Source organism: Emiliania huxleyi (assembly GCF_000372725.1).
Source record: "Emiliania huxleyi CCMP1516 unplaced genomic scaffold EMIHUscaffold_71, whole genome shotgun sequence".
Lineage (NCBI taxonomy): Eukaryota > Haptophyta > Isochrysidales > Noelaerhabdaceae > Emiliania > Emiliania huxleyi.
In genome coordinates, this window is record NW_005196681.1 from 575624 (window position 1) to 588449 (window position 12826).

A 12826-nucleotide genomic window follows, 5' to 3' on the forward strand; every position below is an offset into this window, starting at 1 on the left:
TCGGTCGGTCGGGTTGGCTCGAGGGTCACACCGCACATAGGTTACATGCTCGCCGCAGCTGTGAATAAATTAGTATCTATATCTCTTCAACCGAGCTGCTCATGAAGCGGCGTCCAGCACCCGGATCGATTGCCATTTGCTGTCGCTTGAGCGACTCGGAAGCCGATGAGCCCGTCAACGGCGGCGGCGATGTGTCGATCAAGCTCTCTGGCAAGTCATCGTAGTCATTGGAAGGGACGATGCGCGCGTACTGCGGAGAACTGGAGCGCTGCCAGAGCTTGTACAAAGACGGCACAAGCAGGATCAGGCCTGCGACTGCGTGGATGCTCCACATATGTGTGTGGAGTCGGGCTCGCTCGGGCCTCGGCGAAGAAGTCTCCTTGGCGCTTGGCTGCGTAACTAGTTTTCATAGTGTTACTGTTAGTGAAAACCGGCGATTTCGAAGCGCCCGTCGGCGGTTCGCGAGAAGGAGGGAGAGCGTTTGATTGAGGGGCTCACGGCAAGGACACCGACCGAGGGGGGGGGTCGGTCGTCACACCTCCCGCCGCCAAGAGAGCGACCGACCGGAGGGGGGGTCCGGTCCGCCTCGGGGGCAGACCACCGACCGGCGGGGGGGTCCCCACGAAGTAGGGGGGGTGGGACCACCCAAGACTGCTTTCAGCCGCTTACGCCAATTTTCCCCTCAACCTGCGCAAATCGTGCAACTCGCGGACCCGAGGAGTCTGGAGCTTCAGCTGGCGAATCATGCCGCTCTCGGCACAGAAGCAGCGCAAGCGCCGCGCCGCGAAGCGCGCTGCCGAGGCTCAGGACGCGGCTCGCGGGCAGCGCAACCGCCCGGCGCCGAGCCGGTGCTAGGCCGCCTCCGCTGCGCCTGCTTCCTTGCGCGCCGCTGGACGTCGGCCGAGAAGACCGCTTCCCTCTGGGGACCCGACTCCGCGGAGATCGCGCGCGCGTCGTGTGTGGCGGCGCGCGCGCGATCTCCGTTCCCGGGCACGCCGGTCGCAGTGGCATGGGCTCCCAGGCTCAAAAGCGCTCCCGTCAACAGCGAGCGAGCGCCGCCGCTGCTCCTCCTCCCGCCGCCGCTGCTCCTCCTCCCGCCGCCGCTCACCGAGACCCGCCGCCGCCGCCGCCGCCGCCGCCGCCGCCGCCGCCGCCTCGCGCCTCGCCTCCGTCACCGCCGCCCTCCATCTCGCAGCGGCGCGTCCCTCTGATGGCGCGGGCGCCTCGCTCACCGGCGCCTCGCCGCCGCCCCCCCCCCTTCTCGCGCCGCTCCGCTCGTGGCCGCCGCCTCCCCTGTCAATCCCGCCGCCTCCCCTGTCATCCCGCCGCCCGCACCACCGCCGCCACCGCCTCGCGCCTCGCCGCCGCCGCCACCGACCGCCCTCCCCTGCGCCGCTGAGAGCGCGGTGCAGGGGGTGAGCCCCCGCTGCGCAGCCTCACCGTAGTGCACTGCGCTCTCCGCGCCCCTGACGATTAGTGAGGAGGTGGTGTTGCACAGCATGGAGCTCGGCGAGCGTTTAGCGAGCCCCTCAGCTCAGTAGAGGGGTTGTTGTGCGAGTATATGGGACAAAAGCGTCGAAAATGTGCTAGGTCGGTCGGAATCCCCCAAAACAATTAAATTCCCTCTCGAGCAGAGAGAATTTGGGATTCGACTCCCGCGCAATCAAGTCATCAACGATGGTGCCAACGGCCAAAAAAGCGCCGGTAGCAAGCACGATGGAGGTGCGTCTTTCCCATGCTCGCGCGCCCCCCGCGCGCGAACTATGCATGGGCCCGGCTCGCCCGCTTGGGGATCCACCCGGCACACCCCCGCCCCCCACCTGCCGGCTTACCTGCCGTCAGTTCGCGCGGGATCGCCCACAACTGTCAGCAACTGAAATCCAGTTGCTTCAGCTGTGACTTCAGCCTCGCCTCACCGCTCTCCCTTCGGTCGCACGCCTCCGGAGAGAGGTCGCACACGACGCTGGTGACCATTCCCGACGAGCCATGCGCAGGTCGCGACCCCTGAGGACCTCCACACCTCCAAGGAGAAGCTCCGCGGCATCGGCGAGGCGACCGCTCTCTTTTCAGAACCTGCTAGGGCAGAGGCCCTGTCCACCCTGGCGTCCCTCGAGGGGTCGCCAGGGCCCGCCGCGGCCCTGGCGAGGCCCGTGGGCGGCCTGCTCCTCATCGACGCCTACGCCCTCGTCGGCCTGGCCGGCAAATATGCCAGCGGCGGGGGCGGCGCCGGCGATGCGGGTCTCATCTTTACCAGGTGGGTCGAGGCGATGGCCGGGCACGAGTCGCTCGCGCCGACGCGGGCGCTCCCGGCGCTGGCCACGCCGGAGACCAAGGCGAACTTCGTGAAGTACAAGCGCCGGATGACCGCGTACAAGGCGGACGTGGAGCGCGCGCTTAAGCGGCGCTCGACGGCCGTTTCTCGCCGGAAGGACCCGGCGGAGGCCGACCGCGAACTCGACCAACTCGTGCGGCAGGCGCACGTTCCTCTCCAGACCCTTTCGGACGCGGCCGACACGGGCGGCGGCGGCGGCGGCGGCGGCGGCGGCGCGTCCTCGCTCGATGCCGAGCTCGACGTGACGGCGCAGCTGCGCGCGTTTGCCGAGGGTTTGCACCCGCGCCTCGGCGCCGACAGCGCCGTCCACCTCTTGGAGGGCTGCCGCGACGTCCTCGGCTTGATCGCCGCCGAGGTGCGCGGCGCGCCTCCGCCGCGTGGGCGCGGCACGTCGCAGCTCCGGCAGGTGTCGCTGCTCCTCAACTATGAGCGGCGGCGGCGGCAGCTGAGCGAGGCGCTCGCCGACGAGCGGCGTGTCGAGCTCGAGCTGGCGGCGCGCCGCCAGCAGGCCGCCGTCGACGCCGCGCTCGCCGACGAGCGGCGGCGCTCCGCCGCGGCGTACGCGAAGCTCGACGCAGCGCTGCAGGCGGAGCGGCAGGAGACTGGGCGGCTCTGCACGGAGGTGCGGCGGCTCAAGGCGGCGGCGCGCGAGGCCGAGACTGCGGCGGAGCTGCGGTGCCGCAGCCAGGAGAAGGAGGCCGCGGCGCACTTTGGCTCCATCGCCTCAGAGGCCGAGCGGCGCGCCAAGGTCGCCGAGGCGCAGCGGGACGACGCGTGTGAGGAGGCGGCGCAGCTGCACGGCCTCTTCGCGCAGCTAGAGGACCAGCTCGACGCGCTGCGCTCGATGCGCGTCTCGGGGCTGCTCGAGCAGCTGCAGGCGAGCACGCGGCGCATCACCGAGCTCAGTGCGCGGCGCAAGGTGACGCAGCGCAAGCTCTCCGACGTGAACCTCGTCGAGCGCAACCTGGCGGTGTCGCAGCGGCTGCTCTCGGAGGAGCGGGCGGCCCGCGCGAGCTTGTGGCGCGGAGACGCGACGGCAGAGAAGCTGGAGGCGGTGGAGGCGCAGTGCGCCAAGCTGCAGGCCGAGCTTGAGGCGGCGCAGGCCGAGGCCGCAAAGTTCAAGGCCATCGCCGAGCCCACCAAGGCGCGCTTCAAGCTGGGCAACCACTTCAACGCCGAGACGGAGCTTGCGTGCATCTCGGTGATGCACCTCGGCATCGCGCGGCAGAAGATCCCGAAGCTGTTCCCGATCTTCGCGCGGCTCTTGGGGGTCAAGCTGCCGTACCGCGAGATCAAGGTCCCCGGCCCGATCGTGGACGGCAAGCGCACCTCCGTCGTCAAGCGGCTGCCAGAGACGCCGCAGGCGACGCACTGCAAGGAGCTGGCGGGCGTCTCCTACGAGCTCAACAAGCTCCAGGTCGGCCAGTGGCTGCTGGAGTTCATGAACTCGGATGAGTCCTCGTGCTGCTACATCGCCGACGGCGCCGAGGCGCAGCAGATGGAGCGCATCGGCACCGTCCTCTCGCGGCGCGTCAACGGCAAACTCGAGCTGCGCGCCCTCGATTTGTCGACGGCCTCGAGCAAGACCGCCGAGGCGCAGGCGTCGGCGTACCACGAGTCGATCGAGGAGGTCATCAAGCTCATGGAGGAGGCCGGCCTCGCGGATGCGCGCGCGGCGGAGCTGCTGCGCCGCTTCCTCCCCACGTGCGCGTGCAACGACCGGGCGTCTACGGCGCGGCTCGCTGCGCGGCTGGTCCTCGGGCTGGGCGAGGGCGACGACGACCCGACCTGTGCGGAGCACGCGCTCGTCAACATCCTCGAGGAGGGGCGCAAGGCGATGGACGCCATCCTGCGCGAGCTGATGAACTTCACCGACGAGCAGGCCGCGGCGCACGCCGACAAGATCAAGGCGATGCGGACCTGCGTCGGCTGGTTCAGCTCGCCTGTCTGCGCGCTCATCTACCAGGCACCGTCAGCCCCGACCCCGCACCGCAGATCACTCCCACTCGCGCGCCAATCCCGCACCCCCCCGCGCCGCACGCGTAGGTGAGCAAGTACGTCGCGCTCTGCTCGACCAAGGGCTACGCCATCGGCCGCAAGCTGCAGGAGTGGATGGAGGCGCGGCTGGCAGACCTCGAGGAGCAGCTCGAGCATCTCGTGGGGCACGTGGAGGACGTGCTCGCGATCTGCGGCTCGCGCGCGTACGTCTTCTACCTCGACGCGGCGCCGACGGAGCGGCTGCTCACTGAGCACGACATCTCCATGCTGACCTACCTCGACGAGGATGAGATGCTCAAGGCTGCCGGCGGCGGCAAGCTGCGCAAGTCTATCCTCACCGGCGCGCGCTCGCCGCCCTGCATGGCGGGGGTGCGCGCCATGGCGCTGATCTGCGACGCGGTGTTTTGGCCGCTGATCCGCGCGGTCAAGCCAGCCGCGGACAAGCACGTCCTCGACGTGCTCCCGCGCGTGTGGCCGGCGGCGCACGCGTTTTTTGAGGCGGCCGCCGCGTCGCCCGCGGGCATCGTCGACGGCTCGCTCAAGCTGCAGCTCGGCGACGTTTCGGCGGCCGCCACCGCCGCTACCGCGCCAACTCCAACGCAGGCGCGCCGCGCCGAGCGCCATCGCCTCGATATGGTGCGCATTCGCGCCGCAGCGGCCGACGACCCGATGGTGACGCGCTTGCTGACGGCGGCATTCGGCGCGATGTCCCGGGCGGTCTGCAACCACGCTGCGGAGTGGATGCCGGCGGGCCTCGTCGCCACGAACGGCTCGATCACCAAGACCGGCAAGCTGTGCTCGGCGAACATCACCCCGGCGCTGCGCGCAAAGTACGACGCGCTGCAGGCGACGAGCACGCCGGTTGAGCGGCTGCACGCCGTCGGCCGCGTCAGCGACGACCGGCACAAGCGGCAGCGCAATGAGTCGCGCGCCGGCGACTCGCTCGGGCGCTTTAACAACCAAGCCGGCTGGCTGACGGGCGAGATCGATGAGCGCGGCGGGCTCAAGGTCGCCGAGACCATGCTTGCGGCGTGCCGAAAGGCGGCGGGGCGGGCGAGACGCGTTACGCTCAAGGCGCAGCTGGTCGCGGCGGGCCGCGCAAAGCGCGCCGAGCGCGACGAGAAGCTGGGCAGCAAGAAGGCGCGCAAGGCGGCCAAGGCGGCCGAGAACGCGCGCATCGCGCAGCTGCCGCTCGTGCGGCGCTACTCAGAGCTGAAGAAGCTGGCGATCGCCGGCTTGCAGGCGCTTCTCGGACGCTGTTGAGCGGTATACTAGTGCCCCACTACTCACGGCTCTCGTTTGTTGTAGGACCAGCTCAAGGCCTTCAAGCTGGCGGGGAAGACGGGCTTCACTGTCACGCAGGCGAACCGCGCGGACTATTGCACGCAGCTGCAGAACCTCCTCTTCGCCGCGCATGGCGTCGAGGCGAACGACCTCGAGGACGGCGACTCGGGGTGCGACGGCGACGGCGTGGTGCGGAAGGTGCGGCAGCGGCGCGTGGCGGGCGAAGAGGGCGGCGGCGGCGGCGGCGGCGGCGGCGGCGGGAAGAAGAAGAAGAGGAAGAGGGTCGATCTGCGTGAGCTCAACGGCTGGCAGTGGGAGGCGAGTGAGAAGTTTGACATCGAGCGCATTCTCGACAGCAAGGTGGAGACGGTCGGCAAGGTGCTTGCGCCCTCACACTCGCACCTGCCCTTGCTTATTGCCACTCCATCGCTCACGTGCCCGACCACCTCTCTTCTCGCCTCACAGGGCAAGAAGCGGGTCGAGATGACGTACTACTTGATCCTCTGGAAGGGGTACCCGCCGGACGTGTCGACGTGGGAGCCAGAGTCAGAGATACACGACGACTTGATCGACGCGTACGAGGCGGAGCTCGATGCGGCGTCTGAGCTGGAGGCGGAGGAGGCGGAGGAGGGCGAGGAGGGCGAGGAGGAGTGACTAGCGCGCGTCCTCCGCCCCCGTGCGCGTGTGTTGAGGTGGTGCGAGAGCCATTTGCGTGCGTGAGCGGTGCGGCCGGGTGTGTGAATGTGAACCGTGGGCCACTTGTGTTGAGGGATGGCAACCCATGTGGGTGCCTGTGTGTTTCTTTCGAGCTAACGCACCTTGTTTTGCAGTTTCTATGCCGTGCTATTCACTTCCAAAAATCGACCCCCGGGACCCCGACCGACCTAATTAATAATGTCCCAAAAAAGCGTGTCTCGAGTTTGTTGCAGCTCCGCAGCCTGCGCGCGCTGCCGGGTCGCACCGCTTGCTGGATACACGCACTCCCTGGGTCCCAGGGAGTGCGTGTATCCAACTGGAGTGAGTAGGCTCGACGCCGTACTCGAGATGGAGCTGCAGAAAGTACGCCGCCGAGCGTGCCACCGACGGCGTCCCGGCGGAGGTGATGGAGTGTGAGACCTGAGGCTGCGGAGGTGACGCCTGAGGTACCGGTCCGTGCACAGCGACTCAGCCGGCGACCGCCACGGGCTCAGGCGAGACTTGTCGACGCGTTCCGGCTCAGCTTCACCATGGTCCTCGGGCGTCTGTCGACGTCAGGACCACCCATACAGCTCGCGGGTTTGAGGTCGCAAGAGCCAAGATGGTGGCGTTTGGACATCCCAACCATCACACAAGACAGCCTGTAGGTGATGGCGGGACGGCGCAGTGTTTGTGGCACTCGGCAGTAGGCACCCGCGGCACGGCCCCGCTGTCGGCTCTCGCGGGCTGCGGAACCGGCCCCAGAAGGGGACGGTCCGGGCGAGTGTGGCAGCTCCTGCGCTAGTATGGGCACCATCTATCACAACACTACTGACCCTGGCCATTAGAGCTGCCAGGGATAGCGTCAGGAGCCGGTAGGAGTCAAAACCCCTCATATTTGAGACATCGTGTCCCATATACTCGCACAACAACCCAGAGGGAAAAGAAGGGAGCGAGGGGCGTTTCGTTCTAAATTTTGATGAGAGGACTACGACTAGCACTCACCGCCCGCACACTGCCGCCCATCCCTCCAAACGGGCTTCTTGGGTGGAAAGAGATGCCACCGGCGGCTTCCCCGGTTACTCAAAACGGTCTGGTACAAAGTGACGCTCGTCTTACGAACAACCCGCGCGAGCAGGGACATTTTCATGGGCTGCGCTGCGAGCCGATCGTCGGCAACCTGCGCTTCCAGCCAGATCGCCGGGTACGGTGGAGCAGCGCCGCGTGTGCTTGTGCTCTGTGCGCTAGTCGGCGCACAATTTATCTTCTCGGGGTTTCATGTCCTCTCGGCCATCGGCTTGCGTGAGCTGGCACCCTCCATCTTCTCTCTGCTGCGGCTGCTCATTGCGATGCCGGCAATGTTTGCGCTGGCCGTGTGTCACGATGGCTGGGTGATGCCTCCGCTGCGACTACAGCCGCTGCTCTGCTTCCTTGGTCTCACTGGAGTCGGCGGCTCCATGGGGCTCGGCATTGCTGGGATGTACTACACGTCCGCCATCAACCTCGCCATATCCCAGCCGCTACAGCCTGTTCTGACCGCCTTCCTCACTGTTGCGCTGAAAATCGGTGCGCAGCGCTGCCAACCTCCCCAACCCTCCCGAGCCCCCTCCCGGCGCGTGCGCCTCCTCGAGTAACCTCCTCGAGTAACCTCCCTCCCACGCGAATCGGTCCCCGCCCATCGCAGAGCGCGTCTCTGCTGGAAAGTGCGCCGGCATCGCCATCTCCGCCGCGGGCTGTGTCGCACTCGTAGCGCTGGGTGGGGGCATCGAAGGCGGCGGGCGACCGTGGCGCTCGCCCTTGCTGGGGGACTTGCTGCTGCTATGCAACTGCGTGGGCATGGCACTCTACCTGCTGCTGCAGAAGCCAGCACTGCGTGAGCTGCCCACTTTCACGCTGACGGCATGGGTGCTCGCGTGGGGGCTGCTTCCGATGGCAGTCTGGTGCGCGGTCGATCAGCGACGAGGCGGTGTGGCCGGGCTTCTCGCGCCGCTCGCAAACGCCTCGTCGCTCGCGTGGGGATGCGCCGCCTATGGCGGGCTGATGGCATCGGGGGTGGCCTACGTCCTTGTCAACTTTGGCGTGCGCCACGTGGGCGCCACCACCGCCGCCTCGTTCGTGCCGCTACAGCCCTTCTTCAGCGCGGCGCTCTCGGCGCTGGTCCTGGAGGAGTTGCCCACGCCTGGCCAAGCGCTCGGCGGCGCTGCAATCGTAGTCGGCATGTACTTTGTCACCTTTGCGAGCGAGGCAGCCGGCTCGGGGGCTGCGCCGCGCCTCAGCACGTCCGCGTCGAAGGTCGTGCTGCTACCCGAGGATGAGGAGTCGGTCATGTTGCCGGCGGCATGCAAGCGGAGCGACGGGCGTTGACAGCCGCTGAATTCGGAGAGCTGCAGTGATCGTCAGTTGTGTGCACCTTGTGCGGTGTGGGCGCTGGCGGCTAGCCGCCAGCGTCGGCACATGTCGCCACCCCCAGATCACATGACCTCTCCGCCGCACCTGCACCATGTAACAGACTGCAACGCAGCTGGCACTGACGTGGAGCAATTTTGGGCCCTGGCGCGGCGTACTTGTACGGTAGTGCGCTGTGTGGCAACAGCGCGAGTAGCGATCCAGTGGTAGGCTGGTAGCTGGTACGTGGTGCACGGTGCACGGTAAGCCCGGCCGCCGCCGCGGTGCCGCGGTTAAGGTAGTCCGCCCAGGTAGCGCCACGCTAGCGGATGAACTGGATGTCTGTCGGCTACCAGCTACCGGCAATCAGCAATCTCCCAAAGGGTGCGCCCAAGCAGCCGCATGAATGGTGGGTGCTGGTCCCCCGGCCGAGGACACTCCGCCCCACATGGCGAGTGGCTCAAAAAGGCCCGCGGAAACGCGCCCTATATAACGCCAATCGTGAGTAGGACTGCTACGCACGCATATGCACGGAGGCCCATATGCATACGCATCACATTACGCCCTCTCGGGAATACGTATACTCGGTGCGTGTACGTCACTTGCCAGTCCAAATGCGTCGCATTACGCAGCCCGTCGACCGCCTCCCCCTTCAAAAATAAATAGAAAACGTCAATACATACACGTAATCATCGCGTGCGTGACGGTGCGATGGCCCTGTGGTTGCCTCATACGTACCACGTGTCACGTATACGGATTATGGATCTCCGCCGGTGCGCCGCGGCCCGTGGGGGGGCGGGGCGTCTTCGACGTATCACGTATCCGCATTACGCATACGTCCTTTTCACCGCAAAGCTTTGCCCGGGGGACGGTGCAATGGCCCGCGCGGCGGGTGCCTTACGTACCACGTCTCACGTTTACGGATTATGTATTTCGCCCCGCCCGCCCCCGAGCCCCCCCCCCCCCCCCCTACGTATCACGCATACGCATTACGCATTACGCATTTTTCTTTTTGTGCTCGCCAAAACAGATGATTGCCTGGCAAATGTTCAGGCCACGCGCAGCTTGTTTTACTCCAATACGAATCCCAATTGTCAAACTTGCGAATCTACGTGCGTTGCATGATGGCCCCGCCGCGGACCGCGTCGTCAGAGGGCGTTGTGCTGATCCCAGCCATCTGCAAGGACAGCACGACTGGCTACAAGAACGTGACCTTCCACCGCAGCAGCAAGCAGTTCGAGGCGAAGGTGCGAGCTGGCGGCAAGAGTGTCTTCCTCGGCTCCTTCGACACCGCCGAAGAGGCGGCCACCGCCTACGCTCGCTCAGAGTACGGCCGCGCCGACGCCGCCAAGCTGCTGCAGCCCCGCGCTGCTCCCATTGCCGATGGCCTCGACGCGATACGGCAGGCGGAGAGGGAGGGCCTGACTCTGGCCACTAGCAGCGGCAGCAGCAGCGGCTACAAAGGCGTGTCCTTCTGCCCGAAGGAGCAAGGCCGCAAGAAGTACAAGCTGCAGGCGACGGTTGAAGGCAAGATGGTTCATCTCGGCTACTTCGCCACCGCCGAGGAGGCGGCGCTCTTCTACGCCCGCAGGGAGGCGGGCAGGGACACCAGCGATCTCACCGCGCCGCCACCGCCGCCGCCGCCGTCCTCAACCTCTGCGGAGCTGCCAGTGTACGAGCTCAGCATTCTGACGCCTGAGCAAATGGCCGCCGTCCCGACATATAGTCCACCGTCCAATTTGGACTATAGTCGAGCGCGTCGGAGAGGTGTTTGGAGACAGGCTCATGATTATGCGGCAGCCCTAGCGGCAGCGCCAACTTATGGCAGCCCTAGCGGCAGCGCCAGTGCGCGCACATAAAGGGGGGGGGTGGGGGGGTTAGGGGGTGGCTGTCGAGGGCTATGCCCGAGTCTGTTGTTACCAGCGCACATACAACCCCAGCCAACTTATGGCAGCCCTAGCGGCAGCGCCAGTGCGCGCACATAAAGGGGGTTTGGGGGGGGGATGCGTAATAAGTATGCGTAATACGTGGTGCGTAAGCCCTCTCCGACACCTTGGGCGTGCAAATGCGTAATACGTATGCGTAATGCGTGAGGCGTAACCCCCGTCAGCCACCACTTCTCACTCGAATCCGGAATGCGTGTGCGTAGTACGTGGTGCGTAGGCCCTCTCCGACACCTTGGGCGTGCGAATGCGTAAAACGTATGCGTAATACGTGAGGCGTAACCCCCGTCAGCCACCACTTCTCACTCGAATCCGGAGTGCGTGTGCGTAGTACGTGGTGCGGAGGCCCTCTCTGACACCTTGGGCGTGCGAATGCGTAAAACGTATGCGTAATACGTGAGGCGTAATACGTGAGGCGTAACCCCCGTCAGCCACCACTTCTCACTCGAATCCGGAATGCGTGTGCGTAGTACGTGGTGCGGAGGCCCTCTCTGACACCTTGGGCGTGCGAATGCATCAAGCGTATGCGTAATGCGTGAGGCGTAACCCCCGCCGGCCGCCACTTCTGGCGATGGCTTCTGCGCCGGGGCCTTCAAGCTCTCGAGCGAGCGCGCCAGCGGGCATGGGCGCAACTTTGTCGCTGTCTACTCCCGCGCGAGCGAGCTCCACTTTGTGCCGTGGATGCACGTTGAGGCGCTCGAGGGAGGTTTCGCCGACCAAGCCACCAAGGCGGACATCGTCAGGATGCTGCAGCAGAACAAGAGCTGGCCATCCGCCCGCAGCATGGGGGAGAAGTCCCAGCAGGCACGCAACCCCCCCCGCTGTGCTGCCCGCTCTGCTGCAGCTCGGCAGGGCGGCACGGGAGCTGGCGGCGGCGGTGGTGGAGGTGGCGGCGGCGGCGGCGGCGGCGCCGGCGGCGGTGGCGGAGGTGGCAGAGGTGGCGGCGCGGCGGCAAGCGACGCGGCGGCAAGCGAGGAGGAGAGCGCACGGTCGTTGATCTCCTTGCCGCCGCCAAGGCTCTTGGCCTCTGGTCCATACGCAGCGAGGCTAAGGCGTCACTCGTCGAGCGCGTGCGACCAGCGGAGGTGGCGCGTGAGAACGCGGACGCCGACGAGGCGGGGGAGGAGGAGGAGGAGGAGAGCCAGGCCGCGCTCGGCAAGGACTGGACCGAGTACGTGGACGGCAATGGGCGCCCCTACTATTACAACTCGGTCGACAAGCAGACGACGTGGACGCGGCCGCCGCCACCGCCGCCGCCTCCGCCGCCGCCGCCGCCGCCGCCTCCGCCGCCGCCACCACCACCCGGGCCGCCACCGCCGGGGGATGCGCCGCAGGGGCAGCGCCGCAAGAGGGCCAAGCCGGCACCGGCGGCGCCGCTCTATCGCACTTGCGATGCAGAGACGGCCCCCTCCGTGTTTGCACAGCCGGGCGGGAGCATCAGCATGTTCTCCCCAACCTTTGCGCAGGGCATGATGCTGGCCGAGTTGAACGCTTCGCGCGCACGCGAGCAGAGTGAGCGGGAGAGTCAGGCCAGGATCTTCGGCTTCATGGGCATCCCCAAGTGATTAGCTCATAGCACTGCTGGCATGACACGCATAGTGGGTGGGTGCGAGCGGCATGGTGGGCTCTGGAATGGGTTATGGGTACCGTGCGGGTGCGGACGGAAGAGAGAGTGCATGTACGAGAGGCTAGCATGCGCATGCTCCGCAGGGGCAGGTGAGTACTGGTCAAAACAATCATTTGCACACTTGTTTGCAACAAAATGCGCTGCAAATGCGACATTTTATGGATCTGGAGTGACGGTGAACCTTCTTTTCTAGACCGGAAGGATTGAGAGCAGCCTCGCTCTCAATCCTAGAAGTCGAAGGATTGTGAGCAGCACTCCTCGCAATCGTAGCATCTCTGTGCGATTGCTAGCACCCACGCTCGCAATCCTACATCTTCTAGGACTAAGAGCAGCTCCGCTCCCAAGGTGACTGGTGACGCCTACGACTACTACCAGCGCGCTCGCAATCCGAGCAAAGTCTAGGTTTGCGAGCAGCACTGCTCGCAATCCTAGCAACATGCCTCCGATTGCGAGCAGTAGCGCTCGCAATCCTACATCTTGTAGGACTATGAGCGGCGACGCTCACAATCGTACCCAAGATCCGAGGATAGCTAGCAGCTGCACAGAGGGCGCTCCTAGCAATCCTCGGATCTTGGGTACGTG

General features: G+C 66.2%; 3 protein-coding genes across 3 annotated transcripts; 2 read left to right on the forward strand and 1 right to left on the reverse strand.

The window, feature by feature from the left end:
• Nucleotides 1-746: 746 nt before the first annotated feature.
• EMIHUDRAFT_358685 (hypothetical protein) lies at nt 747-7369 on the reverse strand (the record flags this gene model as incomplete). Its single annotated transcript, XM_005761480.1, has 2 exons — nt 7233-7369; nt 747-1545 (listed from the first exon to the last, which is right to left on the reverse strand). A coding segment is annotated over exon 2 (184 nt), but the record flags the coding sequence as incomplete, so codon positions are not given.
• Nucleotides 7370-7437: 68 nt separating this feature from the next.
• Nucleotides 7438-8653, forward strand: EMIHUDRAFT_216975 (hypothetical protein; the record flags this gene model as incomplete). Its single annotated transcript, XM_005761481.1, has 2 exons — nt 7438-7855; nt 7974-8653. 2 exons carry the CDS (start codon nt 7438-7440, stop codon nt 8651-8653), a joined length of 1098 nt encoding a protein of 365 aa, XP_005761538.1.
• A 1145-nt stretch (nt 8654-9798) lies between these two features.
• EMIHUDRAFT_216976 (hypothetical protein) lies at nt 9799-10424 on the forward strand (the record flags this gene model as incomplete). Its single annotated transcript, XM_005761482.1, has 2 exons — nt 9799-10209; nt 10401-10424. The coding sequence occupies 2 exons, from the start codon at nt 9799-9801 to the stop codon at nt 10422-10424; spliced, it is 435 nt and encodes a 144-aa protein (XP_005761539.1).
• Between the last annotated feature and the right edge of the window lie 2402 nt (nt 10425-12826).